General features: G+C 40.1%; 1 protein-coding gene across 1 annotated transcript; it reads right to left on the bottom strand.

Annotated features, from left to right (window-relative positions):
* Nucleotides 1–3,406: 3,406 nt before the first annotated feature.
* On the bottom strand, nt 3,407–15,250 carry LOC140324807 (melanin-concentrating hormone receptor 1-like). The gene is made up of 3 exons (XM_072402924.1): nt 14,611–15,250; nt 9,914–10,465; nt 3,407–7,719 (listed from the first exon to the last, which is right to left on the bottom strand). Exons 1-3 carry the CDS (start codon nt 14,967–14,969, stop codon nt 7,503–7,505), a joined length of 1,128 nt encoding a protein of 375 aa, XP_072259025.1. The 5' UTR covers nt 14,970–15,250; the 3' UTR covers nt 3,407–7,502.
* Nucleotides 15,251–22,813: the final 7,563 nt, after the last annotated feature.

Below are 22,813 nucleotides of genomic sequence, written 5' to 3'. Positions count from 1 at the left end.
ATTCCAGGACCAGATCCATTCCAGGTTTGCTGGATCACCCAGCTTCACTGATGAAAGTGTATCCTCCCCTTAAGAGCTTTAATAAATCAGGCACTTCCTGTTGCATCCCTGGGACAGGGCGAGAAGGGTAATTACCCCATTGGTGCACAGACGGTACAAAAGTATCCGGCACACGTTGTGACTCCTCTTCTGTACATTTGCACGTTTTGTCCATTTATGATTGGATCCGGTTGTTGTTTCTTTTTGCACATGGGAGATCCAGGATTGATTTTGTGGGACAATTATTATCATTTCCTGCAAGACAGCTGCAATGCCCCTTTCTCTTTCCTCCATGGGTACACATGGGTGTCACGTCCTGACATGGGGCCTGATTTAATAAAGCTCTCCAAGGCTGGAGAAGATACACTTTGATCAGTGAATCTGGGTGATCCAGCAAACCTGGAATGGTTTTCTTAAAGTCATTTGCTATTTATTAGTAAAAGCTTTGATTCCAGGACCAGATTCATTCCAGGTTTGCTGGATCACCCAGCTTTACTAATGAAAGTGTATCTTCTCCAGCCTTGGAGAGCTTTAATACATTGACCCCATTACCTCAGGGCCATTCTGTAACTTCCTCTTCATCCTCTGTTGGCTGTCTCACTCTTCATGACCACCAGAGGGCCTAAGAGGAAGATGGCAGCTGGGGGGGCACAGTGGTGGCCAGGTACTTATATAAAGGTAAGTGTGCATAGTCCCGGGTTATAGAAATAGCTCAGTGCCACCATTGTGGGTTCAGTTTTGCTTTATGTTGCTGTGTTTTGTGTTGCAGAGTTTGGTCAGGAGGCTGCGTGACAAGCGCACTACAACCACCCGGAGATGTGAAGGTGAAGCCGACTTACCTGTCAGGTCCATTCCGCTCTGGGGTGGGTGAGTTGTTATCTTATGTCAGAAATGTATTTTATTTGCTTGTTTTGTCATTGTGGTCAGCACGGTGGCTCAGTGGTTAGCACTCCGGCCTTTGCAGGTTCCAGGTTGGAATCTCGGCCAGGACTCTATCTGCATGGAGTTTGCAGGTTCTCCCTGTGTCTGTGTGGGTTTCCTCCGGGTACTCCGGTTTCCTCCCACATTCCAAATACATGCAGTTATAGTAATTGGCTTTCCCCCAATAATGCCCTTGGACTGTGATAATGACATATGACTATGGGGGGGACATTAGATTGTGAGCTCCTTTGAGGGCCAGCTAGTCACATGACCATGGGCTTTGTACACTGCTGGGTAATATGTTGGCGCTATATAAACATGGGATAATAATAATAATCGTGCAGCAAACATTCAGCCAGTGACAGAAATCGGAACTAATTTGATATTGTTGTTGCTATGGGTTACAGCTCAGCCCTGATCTCTGTAATGAGCTCCTCCATACAACTAATTGTAATATGCAAATTAGATGCAGCCACAGCCTGAATGGTGTTTGGATTGCTGAAGCTCTGTGTGAGTATTGCAATGTATTTAATATTATTCTTGGTAACGTGCTGCTGATATTCTGCCGGCAATGTCTGATGGATCCAAATCACTGAATGATTGCCAAAGTGAACAACCTAAACTTTACCCACATGTGACAGGGTGACAACACAGGAAACAGGAACAGAATGTTGTCACCTTATACCAATAACAAACACATGGCAGCATCATCAGCTGCAGATTTCAAATCCTGAAAATGTCTTTCCATTAATGTGAGATTTGTACAGCAATGAATAGAATTTCCAGAGTCAGAACAAAATAAAATCTCCATCTTTATTCCAAGCAATCAGCAGCAAAGTCCTTTACAGCATTTCAGGTGTTTAACATGATACGGCTGGGATCTAATAGATCATATGATACGGCTGGGATCTAATGGATCCAGAAACGTATTTTATGTATAGAGATTCACATGAACCAATCACAGCATCGGGGTTTATATAACAGACCCTGAAGTATGGGAACAATGAAAATGCTTGGTGCTGAACATCAGTCTCAGTGTCTGCATTCCCCGTGTGAATTCCGGAGATGCCACATTTCCAAATACATTCATGTTACAGCTCTGAGACTTCACATACAGATCGGTGGGTGGAATGGGGCCCTAGGCAAGATAGCAACGTCGGGGTCCCGCATCCCCTTGATTGACATTGACCAGCACTGTGATAGGCGCAGAGAAGTTACAAAAATTGCATTGTCTGTACTGACATGGAACCGATGTAGTGACATTTCCCTTGTGAAGAATCCTGGAGGTGCAACGCTTGTATTGAGGAAAAAAGATGGCGGCGCCCTGCAATGGAAAGGTGAGTATAGCAGGGTTGAGTTCTGCTTTAACTGAAGGCCTTCTAATCTTGTATAAAGTTGGGTGGTGGTGCCCATGCCCACCCACAGCTCCCCGATGATTCTAAATTAATTCTGCATCACTCCATTCACTACCCAAACACCCAGCACTAAATCTTTGCCACTCCACCCCTTACCTGCCCATGCCCACCTACCTCTTCCTGGTGATTGCCAACATAAACACCGTGCTGCTCCACCCCCTACCCACCTCTCTCCAGAGATCTCCACCCCTCCCCCGTGCCGCTGCACTCTGGGTTCCAGGAAATACCACATTTTGTACGTTTAGTTCATAGGAAGTGACAGCACGCTAGTGTTCTGGTGGGGTCGGCTCGTCTGATTAATTGGTAACCTTCAATATTTTGCATTTTTCTTGGGTTTGGATTTTCTTTGAAGCACAGAAATGAGATGAAATCTGCAAGCTGCAACCATGCAAAGCAATGAAATGGATCAATGCTGACCAATCAATACTAACCAATCAATGCTGACCAATCAATACTAACCAATCAATGCTGACCAGTCAATACTAACCAATCAATGCTGACCAGTCAATACTAACCAATCAATGCTGACCAGTCAATACTAACCAATTAATGCTGACTAATCAATACTGATCATTCAATACTGACCAATCAATACTGGCCAATCATTACTGACCAATCAATACCGACTATTTAATACTGACCAATCAATACTGGATCAATAAGGTATAAGTAGAATTAGATATCCAGGACTTACATTACACAAATATCTGCAAGGTCAGCACATAATGCAGAATCAGAACATTGCTATGAAAATATTATTATTCTGTGAATGGTGACATCATGTGAATTTGTATGTGAATGTGCAGAACCTCTCATCTGATAGACACCGGGGGGGATGGGATTTGTAGATCTAAAGCCGTACACCATACACTAATATAGATCGATCAGGCATTAGAAATAAATCGGTGATTGTCATCACAAGTATGATTTACATTTTTTATACATATTATTATTTTATTTATATTTATGTCAGTCAGGAATTGGTAGGGAAATCTATTTATTTGTGACAATTGTAAGAAATATGAAACCACTTTTTGTTTCACAAACAATATTTTAATTTGTAATACCGATCAAATATCAAACAAATGGATACCTTTAGTAGATCAATTTAAATTGTGACTGTAAAATCAATCAAATCAAATAAAGATTTGGAGGGGTGGAGGTATTTATAAATCATTCCCCCATCAATTTGCCTGGAGATTCGCTGAAAGTCTAACGAATCTTTCTATATTTCTTGTGTCAATGCAAAACAATAACTCGTTCTGCCACCTAGTGGTCAATTGCCATAAGTGCACAGCAGTCACAATCATAAATGTTATATATTTTAATGAGTTTGTGGGTGAATCTAATTGACAGGGGAATCGTTTATAAATACACCGCATAATGTATGCCCACTGTAAGTTAGAGCTTATTGCCTTTCTGTGAATTGAAGCTCCCATTATAACCCCGGCTGCTGTATTTATGATGTCTGTGTTTGTTTTGTGTTTGTTCTTCAATGCATCCTAACATTTCTATATAAGACAGATTTATGCTCAGACTTTATCATCAGATATAACTTTGTATCCAAACATAGAACAAGATAATTATTTATATTTGTGAAGCAAGATAAAAATATATTTTCAGGATGTAACACGGCCCAACACATAAAGAGATTTCTATTAACCTCCTAGAAAGGATTACAGCTATTTATTATTGTATCACAGCACAAGTCTGTAACAGAGAGGGAAAGTTAGTGGCCCAGCAAACATTTTATTATTGGATTATCCTAACTCATCATAATAACATTCACAATATAAATCCCCAGCCTGGTATAGGCAGAATGTCTCTGGGTGTCCAGACTAACATAAATCCCCAATCCAGCAATTATAAATGGGTGCTAAAGGGTATCTGGGTCACATGGGGGTATTTCTTCTGTTTGATTCCAGGTTTAGGGTTCTGCAATGCATTGGTGAAGGTGAGGGGCAGATTTCAGAAGGTGAGGAATTCTGCCACCAAGTGGCCGAACACCAGAAAAGCACAGAAGTCATTAAATGCTATACCTTCTTCTTGTATCTGAATGAAAAATAAAACAGCTGAATCTCGGCCAGACTAATGAACAAGTAATTTATAGACTACATAACATGTATGGAAATGAGAATTATATTTTTCATCCAGTGAAATGAAGTATCAGCAAACACCTTAGACTCTAATAATGACATATGACTATGGTATGGACATTAGATTGTGAGCTCCTTTGAGGGACAGCTAGTCACATGAATATGGACACCGCCACGTAATATGTTGGCACTACATAAATACCGTGTATTAATAATAATATTAACGCATAAGGTCCATTTATTAGTGTTTGGATTGGGGTCTGGCTTTCATACATCTAATGTTACTGTGTGGACCCAGGGAGGCCTTTCTGCCGGCACTAAGCTGGTATATTTTCCTTTTATAATGCAATACATGCTGTTATGATTAGTTTGTATTACACATAGAGATGATGCTTGTTAGATGTTGAAGGGCCCCTTGACATTTCATTGTCCTATCTCTTACAAATTTGTCATGTAATTGTTTTATACAATTTATATAGTCACAGTATTTCCTGTCCTCTTCTCTTTTTCCTAATATAGTTTCACAAGAATCTAACACTTCCTGAAGCGTCCGATCTGTGCCAGCCTTTTGCTGCCACCGACCCCTTAGTACTACATCATTCAGTACCTACTGAGGGGAGACAAGCCAGCAGTTACTGAGATTTCATTCTAAAATCTGACCGCTCTAACATCACAGAGGGGAATAATAATAATAATAAGAAGAAGAAAATTGAATTTGTTTGCATGTACAAATAGCAATCTCTGCAATGCCTGCATAAAATACAAGCCTAATGTTCCTGGAATTCAACTTTGCACTGCAAAGACAAAAACTACAGATTATAGAGCCCCATAGCACAGGGGTGGCAAACTCTGGCCCGAGGGCCAAATATGGCCTGCATAGCCCTTTTTCTTGGCCCCCGAAGGAATCCTAAATATGAATTGCAGCTGGCCGGCTACTACAATTCCTGGCATCACTTGCGTCTATAGACCAGCGGCCTCTCTGCCTATGCGTGGCCCCGCATTGGACTGTTTTCTTGAGGAAGGGAATTGTAGTAGCGGTGCTATTTCAGTTTCAAGTTTGGCCCATGACTTTGTCTAAGTTTTTAATTTTGTATTTGAGTTTGACACCCTTGCCGTAGCAAAATTCTGGTGGGGCCCCCTATGCACCTCTCCTGTGTCATCTGGTAGTGTTATAGTGTAATTGATCCGTATATTAAGTGTTTCTGCATCTAGGACAGGCAGACATAGAACTATCAGCACGGTCAGTGCACAACCAGTGCTGGGGATATAAATGAGAGGAAGGAGCAGTGCAGGGAATTAAGCTTTCATTTTCAGGCAGCAGTTCTGTCCTCTCTGTATCTCCCAATCTTCTGCCCTTCACCTAATCTACCATAATAAAAACTAACATGGGTTTGACTAGTACTTGAGAAGATTCAGCTGGGACAATTGTAGTTTGATAATATTATTAATTAATAATAATAATAATAATAATATTAATAATACTGTAGTTTAAAAGTTTTGAGTAACACCTTAGACCAAAATGTGAAAAAAAAAAATATTTTTATGTGTGTAGTGGAAGAAGTGAATCCTAGAGGATCCAGGGCAAGTATGGGTTTCCTTGTATCTGTGGACAGCTGATGATTAAGTTTCCCTGAACAACAAAAAAGAGGTTTTATGTCCGCTTTCATCCTCATACATAGGCAGCTCTACACCTAGAATTGACATTTGGGGTCAGACAAGTCAATGCCAAAGTTGCTAACCCTACCAGGGGGGTCATTCAGGCCCATGGGGGGCTGCAGTGTTCTATCGTGGGCTCAATTGCTGTGCCAACCTCTCTCATTCAAGTGAAGTGCACTCGGCTGTGGCAGCCCGGTTGTCACTTTTGGTCACTTTTGGCCACACTGTTAGGATTTGCCCCACATTGCATGCAAATCTGGTTGCCTGTGGCACGATTTGCCTTTCCTGGGCTCACAGCAGCTGTTTGCTGCACCTGGAAGAGGCAAATCATTTTGGTTTTACACCACAGGTCTGAAATAAGAAGAGAGAAACAGAGAACCCCTTAGTTATTAATCCATAGTAGGGTAACTAGATCCCAAATTAACAATAGAAGCAGAAGGTTTAATTTACTCAATCGAGTGAAGAGCCCAAATTGGATAAATGGGTAAAGGGGGATTTTTAGGGTACCAAAAAAACTAAATTGTAATATTAAAGGCTAGTAATTTATTAACCAATTAAAAAAAATGTTCATTTATCATAAAACATCTTTATATGCATATCCACATTTACATCACATTTATATATCGGGGCCTAAAGAGGCACTAGACACATATAGCCTGCCATGTAAGTTGTTTGCTAAAGCCATATATTATTCCAAAAGAATATTACAGCAGTCCTATTTTGGACATAATAAATTATTCAAAAGATGATTCAAGGGTCTAAATGCTCTACGCGTTTCACAGATTGCGTAGAACAGATCTGCGGAACACACAGAGCGTTTAGACCCTTGAATCATCTTGTGATTACTTTATTGAATGGGTAAATTAAACCTTCCGCTTCACAGGTCTGAAATAACCTCAAATCTTCTTGTACAACAGCATTCAGGTCGGAAGGAACAACATGACCGGCCAGCTCATCCATATTGCATGCTGTCAGCCATTAACAAAAGTACACTGGGGCTGCATCATTGATATAAATCTGGGCATCTTATGTTACTGGCTTTAGAATCTTCATTGCTATGACGAAGACAAGCTTCTAGCCTTTTTACTTGGAGTTGCTCTTTAATTACAGAAACATTTAAACTTCCCAGGAACATGGAACTGGAGAAAACAATTTACTAGAACACAAATTGTTGGAAACATTGTACACCAATGATATTGGTTTAACATAAAATAAAAGATGAGTGCTCAGGTGCTCCAATCCCCATCAGCACTCCAAAATCTGCTTTCACTGCACTGGAACACTGATACCTGGAATTGGACCGGATGCTTTGCTGTATTGTATCTGCTCAGTAACCAAATCTTCTATATGAGGATCTGTAACACCGGTGTGCTGGTCACAGGATGCTGCTCTCATCCCGCACACCCAGACTGATTCTTGTGCTTTCAGTAATGGAACATGGCGGCGTCTCCAAATGTATTGTCCTTCTTCTGTGCTGAGTGCTGCAGAGTCCATCTATGGGTGGGCTGTTAACAGCAGAACTTGGTGCATGGTGGGGTAAGGCTGAGATTGGCCAGAACCCTGCCCAGCGACGGAAGAGAAAACGGCAACACCTGTCAATAAATATGGGGCAGGGTAAAATTGGTGACACCATAAACAATCCAAATATTTCTAATCCATATACATTAAATATGTATGACCTTTCAAGAGCCCTACCCTACAGCCTACCTAAATGTCTGCCAATGTAGGTGGCAATGCCTGGCTGGCACAGAACTTTCATCTTGTAGTGCCCCATTGACAAAGCAACAAATGAAAGTGTGAATGGACCCTTAATGCCTGTAAACTATTCATATCTATACAACCATTCACATCTTTATAACCTAAATATTTCCATTGGTATATAAACATGTGTTGTCTTATTTTATAGCAACCTCATGGCTTCTATTATAAAACTTTGTTCCAGGGCTGAGGCTGAGACATTTTCCTTCGAGTTACTTCCTTTGCCTGTGATTAGCGCTGTGATCCGCTGCCTGGAGGAGAAACATGCTGCCACTATCAACAGGTATTTCCAAATGCTGCTTAAAGAATTTTAGCATTAAAAGCAGCAATGGTATTTTAAGAAGGGTGAATGTTTAATGCTACATTCACCAGGCTTCAATGGCAATGCACATGCTACTAGTTTGAATTTTGAATAGATTCACAATGCAGCTACATTGCTGCACACCAACATTCTATCATATATTAGGTATCCCGGTGCATGTAATGATGTAGGGACATACTCACAATGAATGCATCGCCTTATCGCATCGCACATTATTGCATGTGAATTAATATCGCTCATTACCATAACATAATAACATGACGGGTATAGACCCATGACATATAGAATAAAAATATCTACAAAAAGGATCACACACCTTTATACCAATTATCACCCATACATACACATACATCATCCCTTATTATTTTATATGTTATATTTATTTTATGTTCTGTTTCACTGGTTGTATATAAAGGATTAATGTTTTCATCTTGAGAATTCTAAGGTCCAGTAAAAGTTTCTTCTGTAAATCTCTTTTATTGCTAAGTTTATGCTTATATGCCTGGATTGGACACCATGGAACCATATACCTGAATATAATATCCTTTATTGAAAATGAGTTCCATGTTTTTATTTTATATTGAATAAAGTATATTGTCTGTGAAAGTTCTCATTTATACAAAGTAATGCTAAAGCATGAGGTTAAATCCGAGGTTTAAATCTTGGCCAGAACATTATCTGCATGGAGTTTGCAGGTTCTCCCTGTGTCTGTGTGGGTTTCCTCCGGGTGGTCCAGTTTCCTCCCACATTGGCTTCCCCCCAAAATTGACCTTAGACTGTATTAGATCTCTTAGAACATTTCAACATTGCAGGAACAATTGAATGTGAATGCTACAACTAGTAATAAACAGCATTATTAGTAGTTGTGTGAATTTGTTTTTAGGTGTGTGACTTCTATTATATTTTCCTTTTCTTGCTCCATGTGTACATTGCTTCAATCTCCCTGGATTTGCATTACTTTATGAGGGTGAGCTGGAAGATATCGCTCAGTAATCACTTAAGTGGATGTTAATAAGAGAGGTCAGGGTTTAATTGAAAGGTTTGCAGCTCAGGCATGTAGTTATTTCAGATGTGAGTGTCTATCCATGGGGATGCTGGGCTTCAACTATTGAAAGCTTATGAGAAATTTTAAAGCTACTATTTAATGTACAACACTGTGTAATATGTTGGTGCTATATAAATACTGTTTATTAATAATATTCCTGTTAGTAATCAGATTCTTTTATTTTTTAGAGCTTCATTTCTAATCCTCTCCATGAGAGAAGAACAACTCCCCAAGTTATCTACAAGCATCTTGGTGAACACAGTAAGTCATTTTTGCTGCTTTTTTTTTTGTTTTTCAAGCTTTTATGATCAGTTTGGGATTAGTTGGCAGCAAATTTAACATTGTTCTGGATTATTTATCAGACTTAGCATAAATAAATTGAACCCAATGAGATATTGATATTAACAGATACAATTTTGTAAAAAGACAATATTACCTTGCCCCATGCTGAGCAAAGTGACCGTGTCTCTACAAAGTGCATCCTCCATCCTTCCAAATCCTGAATTCTGGCCATGGAAGATGGGCAGCTAAAAATCCACAACTCCTACATGGCCAGAATAATGGTTTTGGAAATATTTTGAATCATTAACTTTCACACAATGATGGATCAGCTTTACTCTGCTATGTATATGGAGGCAGAAAAGCCAATTTGTAAACTTACCTGGCATGAGGCAGCCTTTCCCGAAATCCCTCAGTGCAACAGATGACCAGCAGAGGACTGACGCAGCTGTGGGCATAGCCCAGGCAGATGGCAGCTTGATTGAGGTAGAAGGTAGAGATTGAAGGAGGACCACTGGAGAAAAGATTGACAAGCTGAACCGCATGGAAGGGAGCCCAGCAAAACAGGAAAGCAGCAACAATAGCCAGAGCCATCCTGGTGACTCTGCGGCTGCGCTGAGACGGAGCCCTTTGCACTCTCCTCATAACCCTTGAAAGGTGATGCAGGGTGAGGGAATACAATACTACAATGACTGACAAAGGCAGAAGGAAGGTCAGGAGACTGTGCATTAATGTGTACCAATATAGTGATGGAGGAGCTCCAGGAAGATCTAAAACACACAGAGCCACTCCATCTCCCCATTGCACTCCAGAATAGAGGAGAGCTGGAGTGCTGAGCAGGAGCGAGCATAGCCAGACACAGCCGGTGACTATCCACGTACAGCGCACGCTCCGCCGCTGGCCCACCGTCGCTGAATGCACCACTGCCACGTATCTGCCAAGAGACAAAAAAACCATGGTTATGGTATGAATATTTAATAATATCTTTGGAGCACCAAACCATCAAATCTAAAACTAAAACTTAGATTTAGGCTGCTGGAGGATCTGCAAATTCAATCTGAGAATTGAACAATGTTGTGATCTATTTTAAAGGCAAAGCTGTGGTTACCTATGGAAGCGCATCTCAGGAAACCTCACATTTTGATGAACTGACCATAGGCATTAATAGGGAGTAACAATGAACCAGAAGAAAATTCTGCACAGGAGTTTAGAAGAACAATTGCCCTATTTTTATGACCAGAGTCAGAATCTATTTTACATTTAGAATATTTATAAAACCTTCATTTGACTTGAAATATTATTCTGTCCTTAGTAGACCTCAGGAGCTTTGCCACCTTTCCCCACATTCAATGCTGCAATGATTTAGGTCGCCCCATTATTAATGTCTTCCCCTCCTTCATTTCTCCAGTTTCTAGGGCAACTCGGAGTCTCTATCATTTCCTTGGTACCTTTTATTGTAGGAGGCTGTATACTGCTCTTCATAAAAGGGCATTGTCTCCTCCTTCTCTTTTAAATAAAGTGTAAACCAGATCTGTCCCCAATTTCAATTATGCCGTGACTCAGAAGGAGCCACAGTTATCCACGGGGGATCTATTTCTAGAACTTATTCTGTGCATCACAAACATATCGACAGACAGCCTAAGGAACCTCTAAGCCTCAAATACAAGTTATGTTCCTGAATGTAAAATAGCAATGACATTTATTAACATGCATTGGAAACATTCAGTGGCCAGAGATATCTGAAAGGCATTTTTACATGTGAAAAGTAGACGTTACATAATGCTACTAAAAGACAATGCAACTTCTTTACATTGTACCTGACAGAGAATAACGTATTGTACTTTATGATTTGTACACCTATTTCCATTGCCTTTACAGTCACAGACAACACTTATATGGGTCAAACAAAGGATCCGCAAGCCGCACTGGAGAGCCACCGGTAGCCCTGAGCAGCCTTTGTTATCGGAATGCGTTCTGTACTTTTATATGTGAACACTTGTTGTCTGGAAGACTTTTAAAAAACCAGAAGTCCAACACAGATTTCTTGCTGCCAGTGCTTCCTTATAAGAACCTAAAAATCCTTAAAACAAAGGTACATTGGTCAGCATGGTGGCCCAGTGGTTAGCACTCTATTCATTGCAGCGCTGGGTTCCAGGTTGGAATCTCGTCCTGGAATCTATCTGCATGGAGTTTGCAGGTTCTCCCTGTGTTTGTGTGGGTTTCTTTCCACATTCCAAAAACATGCAGGTAGGTTAATCAGGTTCACCAATAGACTGTGATAAAGACATGTGACTATGGACTATAGATTGTGAGCTCCTTTGAGGGAAAATTAAATTAAAATTACTGGATTCATATAAAGGTAAAACTGGGGATGGATGGGACTGTCACTAACATGTTGATCAGGAGTTGTGATACCATATGGAACTAATGGACTTTTTGCCAGAATAAATTATTAAAACCAATTAAAATTAAATCATTAAAACCAAACCAAAGGATTAAGTGAAAGGTGAGGAGGCCATGAGTTGTCACGTGTTGTAGTTCTTTAATGAGTCAAATGCATTATATATTGTGTGAATATGCATTAGGAGTCTTTTAAATGAATGGGAATCCAGCTCAATGCAACGTGCATTGGCATGCCCATGGCTAAATCTATCCCTAATGAAGCTGCTCACTTTCACTTTTAGTTTACTTTGTGTGTGATCTGTTCTCCAAACAGTAAGAGAAAGTTGCAGATGTGTGCAAACCCTTTACTAACAGAGAGTTGATGACTTACAAATAGAATATAATCCTAAGAGAAAGATACTAATGTAATGGGAAGTAGATGATTAACAATTGGCCCGATTTATCAAAACTCTCCAAGACTAAAGAAGATAGAATATCATGGATGATCAGCATACGTAGAATGGATTTGGTCCAGGATTGAAAACAGTTGCCAACTAATAGCAATATATTTTAAGAAATGTTTTGGAGGTTTGCTGGATCACCCAGGTTCCTCTATGATAGTCTTTCTTCTTCAGTCTTGGAGAGCTCTATGTGTATGTAACCCTATTATAAAGTAACCAGGTGTAAGTTCCTTGTTTCATGAAGCCAGGAAGCCCACTGCCAAGCAATGGAACCTCAATTCATTTTCATTGCTCAAAGCCCTAAACACTATGTATGTCATATGACTATGGACTTCGTACAACGCTGCGTAATATGTTGGTTCTATATAAATACTGTGTAATAATATTGCATACTTACCTTCATCTGACAACAGTGGTGCCACTTCATGTTTACATCCATTGTTGGATATTTCTTCACTGTCCTGGCAATGCCTGCACATGACAGCTCCATGGACTTCTATAGGGATATGTCCGGGGACCAGGGGCAGCCCAATAGAAGTTTATAGGACGTAATGCCATTTTTAGGAAGTAGTAGAAACACTTTATTGTCAGTATCCCTAATGGAAACATTCACCCCCTCTGTTTGTCTTTGTAAACAATATTATGGCAGCGAGGGAAACCTTGTGTTTTGTGTTGTCCTTAGAACAAGAATAGATGGGAAGTTTTTATGGGGATACACAAGCACCGGTGACAACTCAGTAGAACTAGAAGAAAGTAATTTATTAGAAAAAAATCCCAATTATTCACTTTGATAGTCCTAGACAAGAAGTAAAGGCAAATGTCCCCAGTAGGAGAAAAACATCATCTTCATGGGGTTTTTAAGGAAAACCCCTTTTCACTGACCACAAATGTAAGGAGAACCCTTCTCCGCTGACCACCAATGTAAAGAGAACCCGTCTCCACTGACCACCAATGTAATGAGGAGCCTTCTTCACTGACCACCAAGAGGGCCCTTTCCACTGACCACCAATGTAAGGAGGGCCCTTCTCCACTGACCTCCAATGTAAGGAGGACCTTTCTTCACTGACCACAATGTAAGGAGGGCTCTTCTCTACTGACCACCAGTGTAAAATGACAGTACATTTATTTGTTCTAGCACTTATAACTGCTTGTATTGGATATTATATTGGATAATTAATATTGAAGTGGAGGGTGTCTGTTTTGGGTGTCAAATATCCTAGGTGCACCACCTTCTTATTCCTTTTATTTATTCCTACATTTACTGGCAGACTATTTACCTTTATGATCCTATTTTTATACATCCATAGGCTGTGCTATGTTTTACTTACAGGGACTTTCTACCACTTTAAATTATATTTGCATTTCTGGCAAAGGTAAATCTTAGACCAAGTTAGCAATGCAAACCCTTACCCAGCTCAGATCAGATGAATCTGATGAAGCATTTAATGAGATGAGAATGGTTCTGTTCACAAGATTGCTCCTGAAATAGCAGGAGATACTTTTTTTTCAGCTGTAAATGAAAAATGAATTCATCACCACTGTAGGTGTTTGGCCAGGACAATCCCAGTATGAGATGCAGTCAGATTCTGGGCTCACATGCATCACTAATATAATTTGTCGCCTGTGATATGCAGTGCATTGGTTATTAATGACCTATTGAAAGTGAAACATTTAGGACAAATGGCCCCACAACACATACAAGAACTGAAATGTTCAACTGAAAATATTGAAGGAACCCTGCAGAGATGTGATCTCCTGATCACAAATGACCTCTCCTATGTGTATGAAAAAAGAAATGTCCGTTATTGATTTCCCTATTCATTCCTATAGTGCAGGAGTGGAAATAAAAGGAATAATCTGATTGGATGATATGGACAGTACAGACAGTTTTTCCTTCAGACATTGAGCCTGATTTACTAAAGCTCTCCAAGGCTGGAGAGGATATACTTTCATCAGTAAAGCTGGGTGATTCATCAAACCTGTAATAGATCTGGTCTAGGGTTCAAAACAGTTGCTAGCATATAGCAAATGACTTTAAAGAAATCCATTCCAGATTTGCTGGATCACCCAGCTTCACTGACGAAAGTGTATTCTCTCCAGCCTTTGGAGAGCTTTCATAAATCAGGGCCATTGTGCTCATTTTGCCATTCTTCATCATCCTGCCACCGTTGTCATGCCATGTCAGATATCTGCAGATATTTCTATTTAAATAAAAAACCTTGTTTTTTGCAATTACCTGTCGACACACAGAGCAGTGATGATTCCAACACCTGTAATCTGGTTGTTAAGGTCCAGGGCGGTCACAGCACGGCACAGGATGTCTCCAAAAACCCAACCTCTGTCATGGAGGAGCTGATGGATGAGGAGGGGCATCCCAAGCAAAGAGAGTAGGTCAGCCAAGGCTAGGTTCACCACATACAGGTCAGACACCAGGGTATGTCGGCAGCTGAGCAGAACCGCTAGGACCAGTCCATTGCACAGTACCCCACAGCCACAGATTATGCCATACACTACCCCCCATCCAGGACCTCTGAGAGACATCACCCCAGAGGCAGGGGGCAGAGTTGTAGGCATCCATGGAAGTGAAGGCGTCATGCTTTCAGGAAGAGTCTCTTGGATTTATCTGGACTTAATGGATGTTTTAAGTTCTTGCCATTGCCTACAAACAGGGCTGGGCCAAGCTGTAGGATGAGAACGCAGCTGCCTTGGGCAATATAACAAGAAGGGGTGCAAAAAAGGCAGGGCCTGCAACCTATGCTGCAGAAGTAGTTCACAGCTCATTGATGGGGGGTTGCTCTTTGGCCTTTTCGCCTTGGGTGCTAAAAGTTGTTGCTTGCACAAGTCTGTTAAAATGTTAGGATATCTTGTTTGTAATAGTTAAGTCTGCCCCTTGTGACTCATTGCAGTGTATTTGCTTGATGAGATTTGAGCCCCTGGTGGCAGGGGTACTATAAGCATACATACATACAGAGTGAGCCCCTCATTCTCATTGAATGCCACTGCCTAATCTCCACTGTCCCTGATTGTACAATTCCACAGCCTCTGATCCATTTTGTGCATCTGTCTGTACTTCTCAATTGCCCATCACTGTGCCAGCCCTGAAAAAAAAGAAATACAAGGGACAGATAGATGGTTAATCACCTCACTCCCACGCAGAGACACCTGTATGAGTCTGCACCATTGCCTACCCGCAGATCAGCACATACCAAGTCATAGCTCATACATGCCAGACACAGTGTGTGGTGGTTAGTGGTCAGTGGCACTGGAATGCCAACACTTATCTGATGCCCACACACATCTCTGTACATTTATATAAGGCATACAAGTCATTGCTTAGACAAGCCAGCTTTATAGCCAGATTCATTTTATGGAAGCGAATGAGACTGCACAGAAAATTCTAATCCAGCAACTGCAGCTGTGCTGCATTATCACAAACCGTATCATTAATACGCTGCAGCACAGTGCATGCACATATATTATATATATATGCCCATATACCAGGCATACATAGCAAGTTCAATCAGAAGGCAAAATATAGGTGCTGTCATACATCACAATCACATCATTTCATGTACATAATTAGGTCACAGACATTGATCCCCTGTATTCTACACAAACGCCCTGATATCTCAGCAATACAGATGCAATAATACACAGATGTTTCTTCATCACTTACCTGCTCTATAGCTGCCTCAGCAAATGTGTCTGCATTTAAGTATGTGACAAAGCCTCGGTCTGGCTTCAATTACCTGTGACTTGTTGCTTGGCATTGCAGGGAAAGCGAAAAGGAGAGAGAAGGCTAATAGGTAGGAAATGGGCATTCTAATCTACTTATATGTACTCGTCTGTATATCTCCCTCCCCTCCCTCTTCTAATAATCCCTTTCTCCTTCCAGCTATTCATGATCTCCTCTCTTGTATTCTGTTTGTATTCATTCTTTATGTCTCTCCTCCCCCTACTTTCTACTTGTACTTGTCCATTTTCACATTCAGCTGGTCATTGACACTCTCCCCTCCTTTACAGAGCTGTCTATTCATCCTCTCTATACCTCCGTCTTGCTTCTCAATTCGCTCTCTTTTCATCTCCTCTGTCTTCTTTCTCTTTGTCATTGCTTATGCAGATCCATTAGCTAAGCCTCCTCTATCTATTACCCCCTCAGATTCTTGGCTACAAATGCCTCCATCCAGATGTGTTGTTGTTCTGCATCATAAATGCTGCAACTATCTAAGTTATTTTTGCTATATTGCAGCATGAATGGGATGAAAAATGTGTTGGGTCTAATCTTATGATGGGATGGATTTTATATTCAGGAACAGGGAACTTAAAGTTTCTGCTGAAACCCAATATTAGAATCAGTAGCGTATGCTGCTACACTGCCTGGCTTCTGATACGCTTCACCAACTCTCAAACGCTCACCAGGAATCTCATTTATGTTCCTTTTCATTATTATACAGCACAGTAAGACTTCTGATAATCACATAATATGGTCAGATCTGTTATCCAGGTGATAGGATATTTGTGGGATGTTTGAATCCAATTGTTGGTTGTACATCTTCTAAACTGGAGATACCTAGTGTATGTTGGGTAGAAGTCTAAGGTTTATTTAGGTATTCAAATGATCCGTTCACCACAGGATCCCTTTTACTGAACAGACTACCTGGATAAAAGAATTATACTTACCTTTCCAGTGGCCCATGTGTGGAAAAGCTGCCCCATCTCCACTCTCCAGCCACAGCAAGTATTCAACCTCCAGTAATTGCTCCTCTCGGACACTGGTGTGGATCCTTCCAAGCTATACATCATTATGGGGTATATGAGCTGGAGAAAGGATCCAAAGCAACTGGGAAGCAAGCTCTCATCCCTTTACTTATACTTTATTTCATTCTACTCTTCTCTCCCACCCCCCATCACTCTCCCTGTTCTTCCTTTCCAGTTCCATCTCCTTGTATTCTTCCTTCTTACACTGCATTCCATTCTGCCCTTCTTTCCTGAATAAATGTCATTCATATTCCCATTCTCTACATCTTGTTCCTGCTCTTTGGATTCTTCATCTTTTCTCTCTTCTGTGTCTGCATTCCCTGTATCTAGTTCTATTTCTTCCATTACTTCATATTCACATTCTCAGTTCCCCTCCACTTCTTCCCCATCCCCTCATCTCCTTCACTTTTCTTACTCTTTATTTCATACTTTCTATTCCATTCTAGCTTTCTCTCCCTATACCTCATCTATTATCCTTTATATCTAGGTCTATCTCCTTCTATTCTTTCTTTTAACTCTGCATTGCATTCTGCCCTTATTTCCTGACGTCTCATTCATATTCCCATTCTCTACATCTTGTTCCATCTCTTTACGTTCTTCATCATTACTCTCTATATAATTCTGCCCTTCTCTCCTCTCGTCTGTTTCTGCATTCTCTGTATCTATTTCTGTATCTGTTTTCTCTATTTTATTCTACTATTCTCTCTCTCTTTAGTTCTATCTTTTCCTTAAGTTTGTTCTTGTAATGTAGACAATAACAAAAGGTTTCTGTTATACACTATCATAGAAATATATTTAATTCCTCTCTTAATTCTTTACTGTTTCTTCTGTTTTCTCAACATATTTTTCTCTCACCTTTTTTTTTACCATACATTTGTTGAGAGCTTAGGAAAAAATATTTGTCAAAATTTAGTTGAGAAGGACGTTACTATAACCCTGCATGGGATAAAGGAACATCTGTTATAGGTTCCATTGTGTTTAAAGGCCAATTCAGAAATAAATAACCAGGGCGATAGCTATGTGACTGCTGAGAGATGATAAAAATTACCAAAAATTGTAGAGAGCATTAAAGAGAGAGTGAGAATAGGGAAACAAGTGATGGGGGTACAAAGAGAGGTAATTTGAGGGAAGAGGAAAAAAAGATGGGTGGGGGGGTTGTAAAATGTAGGGTACATAGGTCTGAGTACATAGGTCTGGCAAAGTTGCCACCACAATGTTATTAGTGTAGGGCAGAGATTCCCAACCAGGGTTCCTCCAGGGGGCGCTAGGAATTACTTTAGCAATGAGCAGTTTGCACCTCTCAGGTCAGTAAAGGTGACCCCAATGATCTGCATTTTTGTCAAAACATTTAAATTTTACATACAATGAAAAAAAAATGAAATAATTTGAATGTATTGTTTATTTAAATTTCTTTTGTTCATACAAAGGATTTATTGTTACTCTATGACATTTTTTTTACAGTAAACATTTGAAAATTAATCAGGTAAGTGGTTAAGGTAAAAATTTACACATCTAGCTTTTCCTGGGTTATTCAGTGTTAGGACAATCCCACCGGATGCTCCAACAATAGTCAGCCATCATATGTACATCCCATCTACCCTGATACCGTCCTTCCATGACCTTCAAATCTTGGGGGAATCATTCACCTTGCTCATCACTGACTGCACCAAGGTTTTCCGGGAAGTTGGAAAGATGGCTTTGCAGAAAATGCACCTTGTTGCTCATATTGCAACCAAGAATTTTGTATCTCTCCAAGAGTTTCTGGACAAGTCCTTGACAATGCCTTTGAATGATAACCAAGCATTCTTTTCCTCTTCTGACATTGTCCTGATGAAATGTTCATCTTTGATGAGCTGCCGAATCTGTGGACCATCAAACACACCGGCCTTTATTATTTCTAATGACCGGCTAGGAAATGCCAACATGAGGAACTTGGAACATTCTCCTTCAGTTGGCAAAGCTTTAACCAACTGCTTCATCAGACCCAGTTTCATGTGCAGAGGTGGGAATATAATATTCTATCAACAAGTGTCTCATGTAGAATGTTTGGATCTCCTGGTTTTAGGGCAGATCTTGGAGGACAATTCCTTTCCACCCAATGCCTCTCACGCGCTCTGCTGTCCCACATGCACAGATAACAGGGATACTTGGTGTATCCGCGTTGCTGACCAAGAAGGAAGCAGAGCATTTTAAGGTCAGATGACCCAATTGTGTTGGTGATATTGCAATAACTCGATGAGTCTCTTTATGTCTGCATATTCTTCATGGAGAAACTGAATGGCCAATTGGGACTGACCCAAATATATTGCCATTGTAAAGGAGGACACACTTTAAGCTCCGCTTTGAGCTATCAATGAATAGTCACCATTCAGTTGAGTTATAGATTATAATTCCCAATTCCTCCATTAAACCAGGTATGTTATGGCAATACACAAAGCCACTGTCAGTTCTAAAGTACGGCAGAAATCTAATTTCTCTGGTTGGAAAGTACGATACCTTTGTTCCTTTTTCAAGTAAGTTTTTCTCACGCAGTCTTGATGCTCGCAGTTCTGAAACCTTCTTCAATAATCCCAAATCACTCAACTCATGCTGATCAAATCTCTTACAGAGTTCTCTTCAATTTCAAACTCTTCATCATTGTTGTCACCTGGTTCATCACCATAATCATGTTCTATAAGAGAGGGAAGTGTAACCGGCACTGGGATTTCATCTGAATGAGCCACTGGGCGTATAGCTGATGGTAGACTAGGAGACTCTATGTTACATTTATTTTTCTTGTTTTGTTGTATTCACTATGTAGAACAGCGCACAACCTCTGACCACATTGTCTTGTGTGTAAATGAATAGCCTATACATATCCATGCTTCAGTAATCGCATTAATATAAGCAGTAGAGAAAAAAACTGACCTGATAGAAGAAAACTAACTGCACTTTCAGAATCAGCATACCTGTTTTAGTGTAAATAAGCTTAAAAATTGAAGTCAACAAAAAATTTGTTCAAAATTGTGTAATAGAAGGGGGACCCTTATAGGCCCGAAAGTATTTTTAAGGGTCCCCCATGTTAAAAAAAGTTGAGAAAGGCTGAGTTAGGGTAATATCACGAAGGTCAGGTTAATGTTACAAGATATTCAGGATGTGTGGTGTTAAAAAACTCTCTTCATTATATTTCAATATTAAGCTATAATTCCCTTCAGTGTTTTTAACACATTTATTAATATTTATCTCCATATTACAGGAACCATTGGCATTTCCTTTTCTTTTAAACAATAACAGCATAATAAATCTTTTAATTTTCTATAGGATGTAATATTCATTTATTGTGCTGTCTGATGGGATGGGAGAAGTATCGCTTGTTGGAGATTTTACTGCAGGACAGTCCATATACTTGCTGAAAACTTTACTTTACACAACAAGTCTCCTTTCCTCTTTTTTTGCCCTCTTAGTATATTATTTCTACTTTCCTTACCATTCCTTCGCTTACAAAATTCACTTTCTTACATTTTCTTAATATTTTCACAGCTCTGGCATTTCATTTTCTACATTCTGCTGATTGGAAAGGTTCAGCTCCTTAAAGCTTCCACAATATACAGCAATAACCAATATACAGAAACCACCACCACTCGTTCAATGTACTGCAAGCACTGAAAAATGATGGGCTGATTGCTTTACAAGTGGGTGCCCAATGGTGGATAACATTATATATTGTGGGCAGCCTATGGGCCAATCAGTTTTTATTTGTGTTTTCTCTATATTGTAAATGTCAAAACTGACCAGTTACCTTTTCAAATCTCCCCTAGTTATTTTTTACAGATATATTTATTTGACTTGTTTTGGATAGCCCCTACAAAGTTCTCAGCCCTTTACAGAGAACATTTAACTCATTCACTCATTCACAGTTATTCACACACATTTACACCTTCCTGCACACTACAAAGGAGCAAACTCTGTGCTCTGATAGCCTATATATCGCTTATATATAGCTTATATATCCAATTACAAAGCTTCATTTGCTTATTGGAAATCTGCACCATTCTGTTCAGCTGATGATATCAATTTCACTCTTGTCAATAATTAGCCCATTGCCAGCCAATGAAATATTTTCTGATCGCCATTGCAGTTACCATTGCTTTATGAAATGGATCTTTCCAAGAGCTGGTTTGGTTAGAAGCCGGCTAACTTTTCTTTGTGTTTTGATTGTGGAAAGAAGCCATTGTGGGAACGCATGCAATGACTGGGACCATGCACAGACTCTAGTGGGTACAATAAAAGTTCTGATTTCCAATCTGTAAGTCAGTCCGTCCCAACCAGGGTTCCTCCAGAGGTTGCTGGGAGAAGATTGCACCCATCAGGTCAGTATAAGTGACCCCAATGATGTTTTTGGCTATCTGTAAGGATGACATTCTTCCCACTGGCCAGTAATGTGAGAGAAAGTCTGTCCACTGCCCCCCACACTAATATACTGTGATCTGTCTATATAATAGTTATAGAAGGGGTCCCTGAAGACCTAAAAGTTTTTTCAAGGGTTCCTCCATAGGTTAAGAAAGTCTGAAGTATGGTTATATCACAAAGTAATTATAGCCGGGGTTCCCTATAAACCTTTGTTAAAAAAGTTGAGAAAGGATGCTGTAGGCTTTGGGTGCCATAACTATTCACATGGATGTGGAAATCCTTTGGACGAGAGATATAACTCCAATTATTACATTTCTGGCTGGTGATAGAGCTCACATTATGTTGACTTCCAGACCAATGGCTGTGTTATTGTATGTCAGAATTGGTGCTAAATGTCTGTTTCAGTGTCAGTATTCCTGAAATATTTCTCTCTCTGGTTACTCATAGATTGACATAAGCCGTATATTTCAGTTCTAGCAGTTGGATTATGAAGCTATGAAGGAGAGAGTTAACCCCTCACAAAACATATCTGCCATTGCTCACTTCTAATCAATTACAATTGATTTTTGTATTACTAACCTGCATATTTAATTTAGGAATAATCATTCATAATGATATTTTCAGAGTTGCTTGAAAAAACAATTACATCCAATTAGATGTTAATTTTCCTAAGAACTTTTTCCTGATACAAATTCAGCCTAAAGGAAGAAAAAAAGAAAAAAGTTACACTTGTTTTTTGGAATGATTTTATGATTACTTTTCTTTAATGGAACCTAATTCACCGACATTTGTCACCCTGCAGAAATCAGAAGTGTTATTTTAGGTGAAAAGATGTTGGGTCGGTCAGCACTCCACACTGGCTGGGTGATATCTGTCTGCTGAAAGGTGCGATTGTAGCTTTAGTGGAGGGTTAGAAAGAACTGCCGGTGATGGTGATCATTGAGAAGTTTCCCTTGTTTTCCAGCAGTAAAATACGTCTGTATTGTCCTAAATGGATAAATATTATTTTTATTAAACAGGATTTATATAGCGCCAACATATAACGCAGCGCTGTACATTAAATAGGGGTTGCAAATGACAGACAGATACAGACAGTAACACAGGAGGAGGAGGGGACCCTGCCCTGAAGAGCTTACAATCTAGGAGGTGGGGGAGGTGTCACACAATAGGAGGAGGATATGGAATGGTGGGAAGTAGTGAGGGTTTAGGAGACAGAAGAAGACGGGTAGGTGAGGGGGAAGCGTTGGGTTATAAATGAGCAGAAAGTAGGAGCAAGCTGAATAGGACGAGGA

This window comes from Pyxicephalus adspersus, chromosome 2 (assembly GCF_032062135.1).
Source record: "Pyxicephalus adspersus chromosome 2, UCB_Pads_2.0, whole genome shotgun sequence".
Taxonomy (NCBI): domain Eukaryota; kingdom Metazoa; phylum Chordata; class Amphibia; order Anura; family Pyxicephalidae; genus Pyxicephalus; species Pyxicephalus adspersus.
This window is presented reverse-complemented; position numbering and strand designations above follow the sequence as displayed.

Coding starts and splice junctions, on each gene's coding strand:
- LOC140324807 (XM_072402924.1), bottom strand. CDS start 14,969: ATGACGCCTTCACTTCCATGGATGCCTACAACTCTGCCCCCTGCCTCT. Junction 10,466..14,610: donor ACTGCTCTGTGTGTCGACAG/GTAATTGCAAAA, acceptor GTCTCTTGGCAG/ATACGTGGCAGTGGTGCATT. Junction 7,720..9,913: donor GAAAGGCTGCCTCATGCCAG/GTAAGTTTACAA, acceptor ATTTATTGACAG/GTGTTGCCGTTTTCTCTTCC.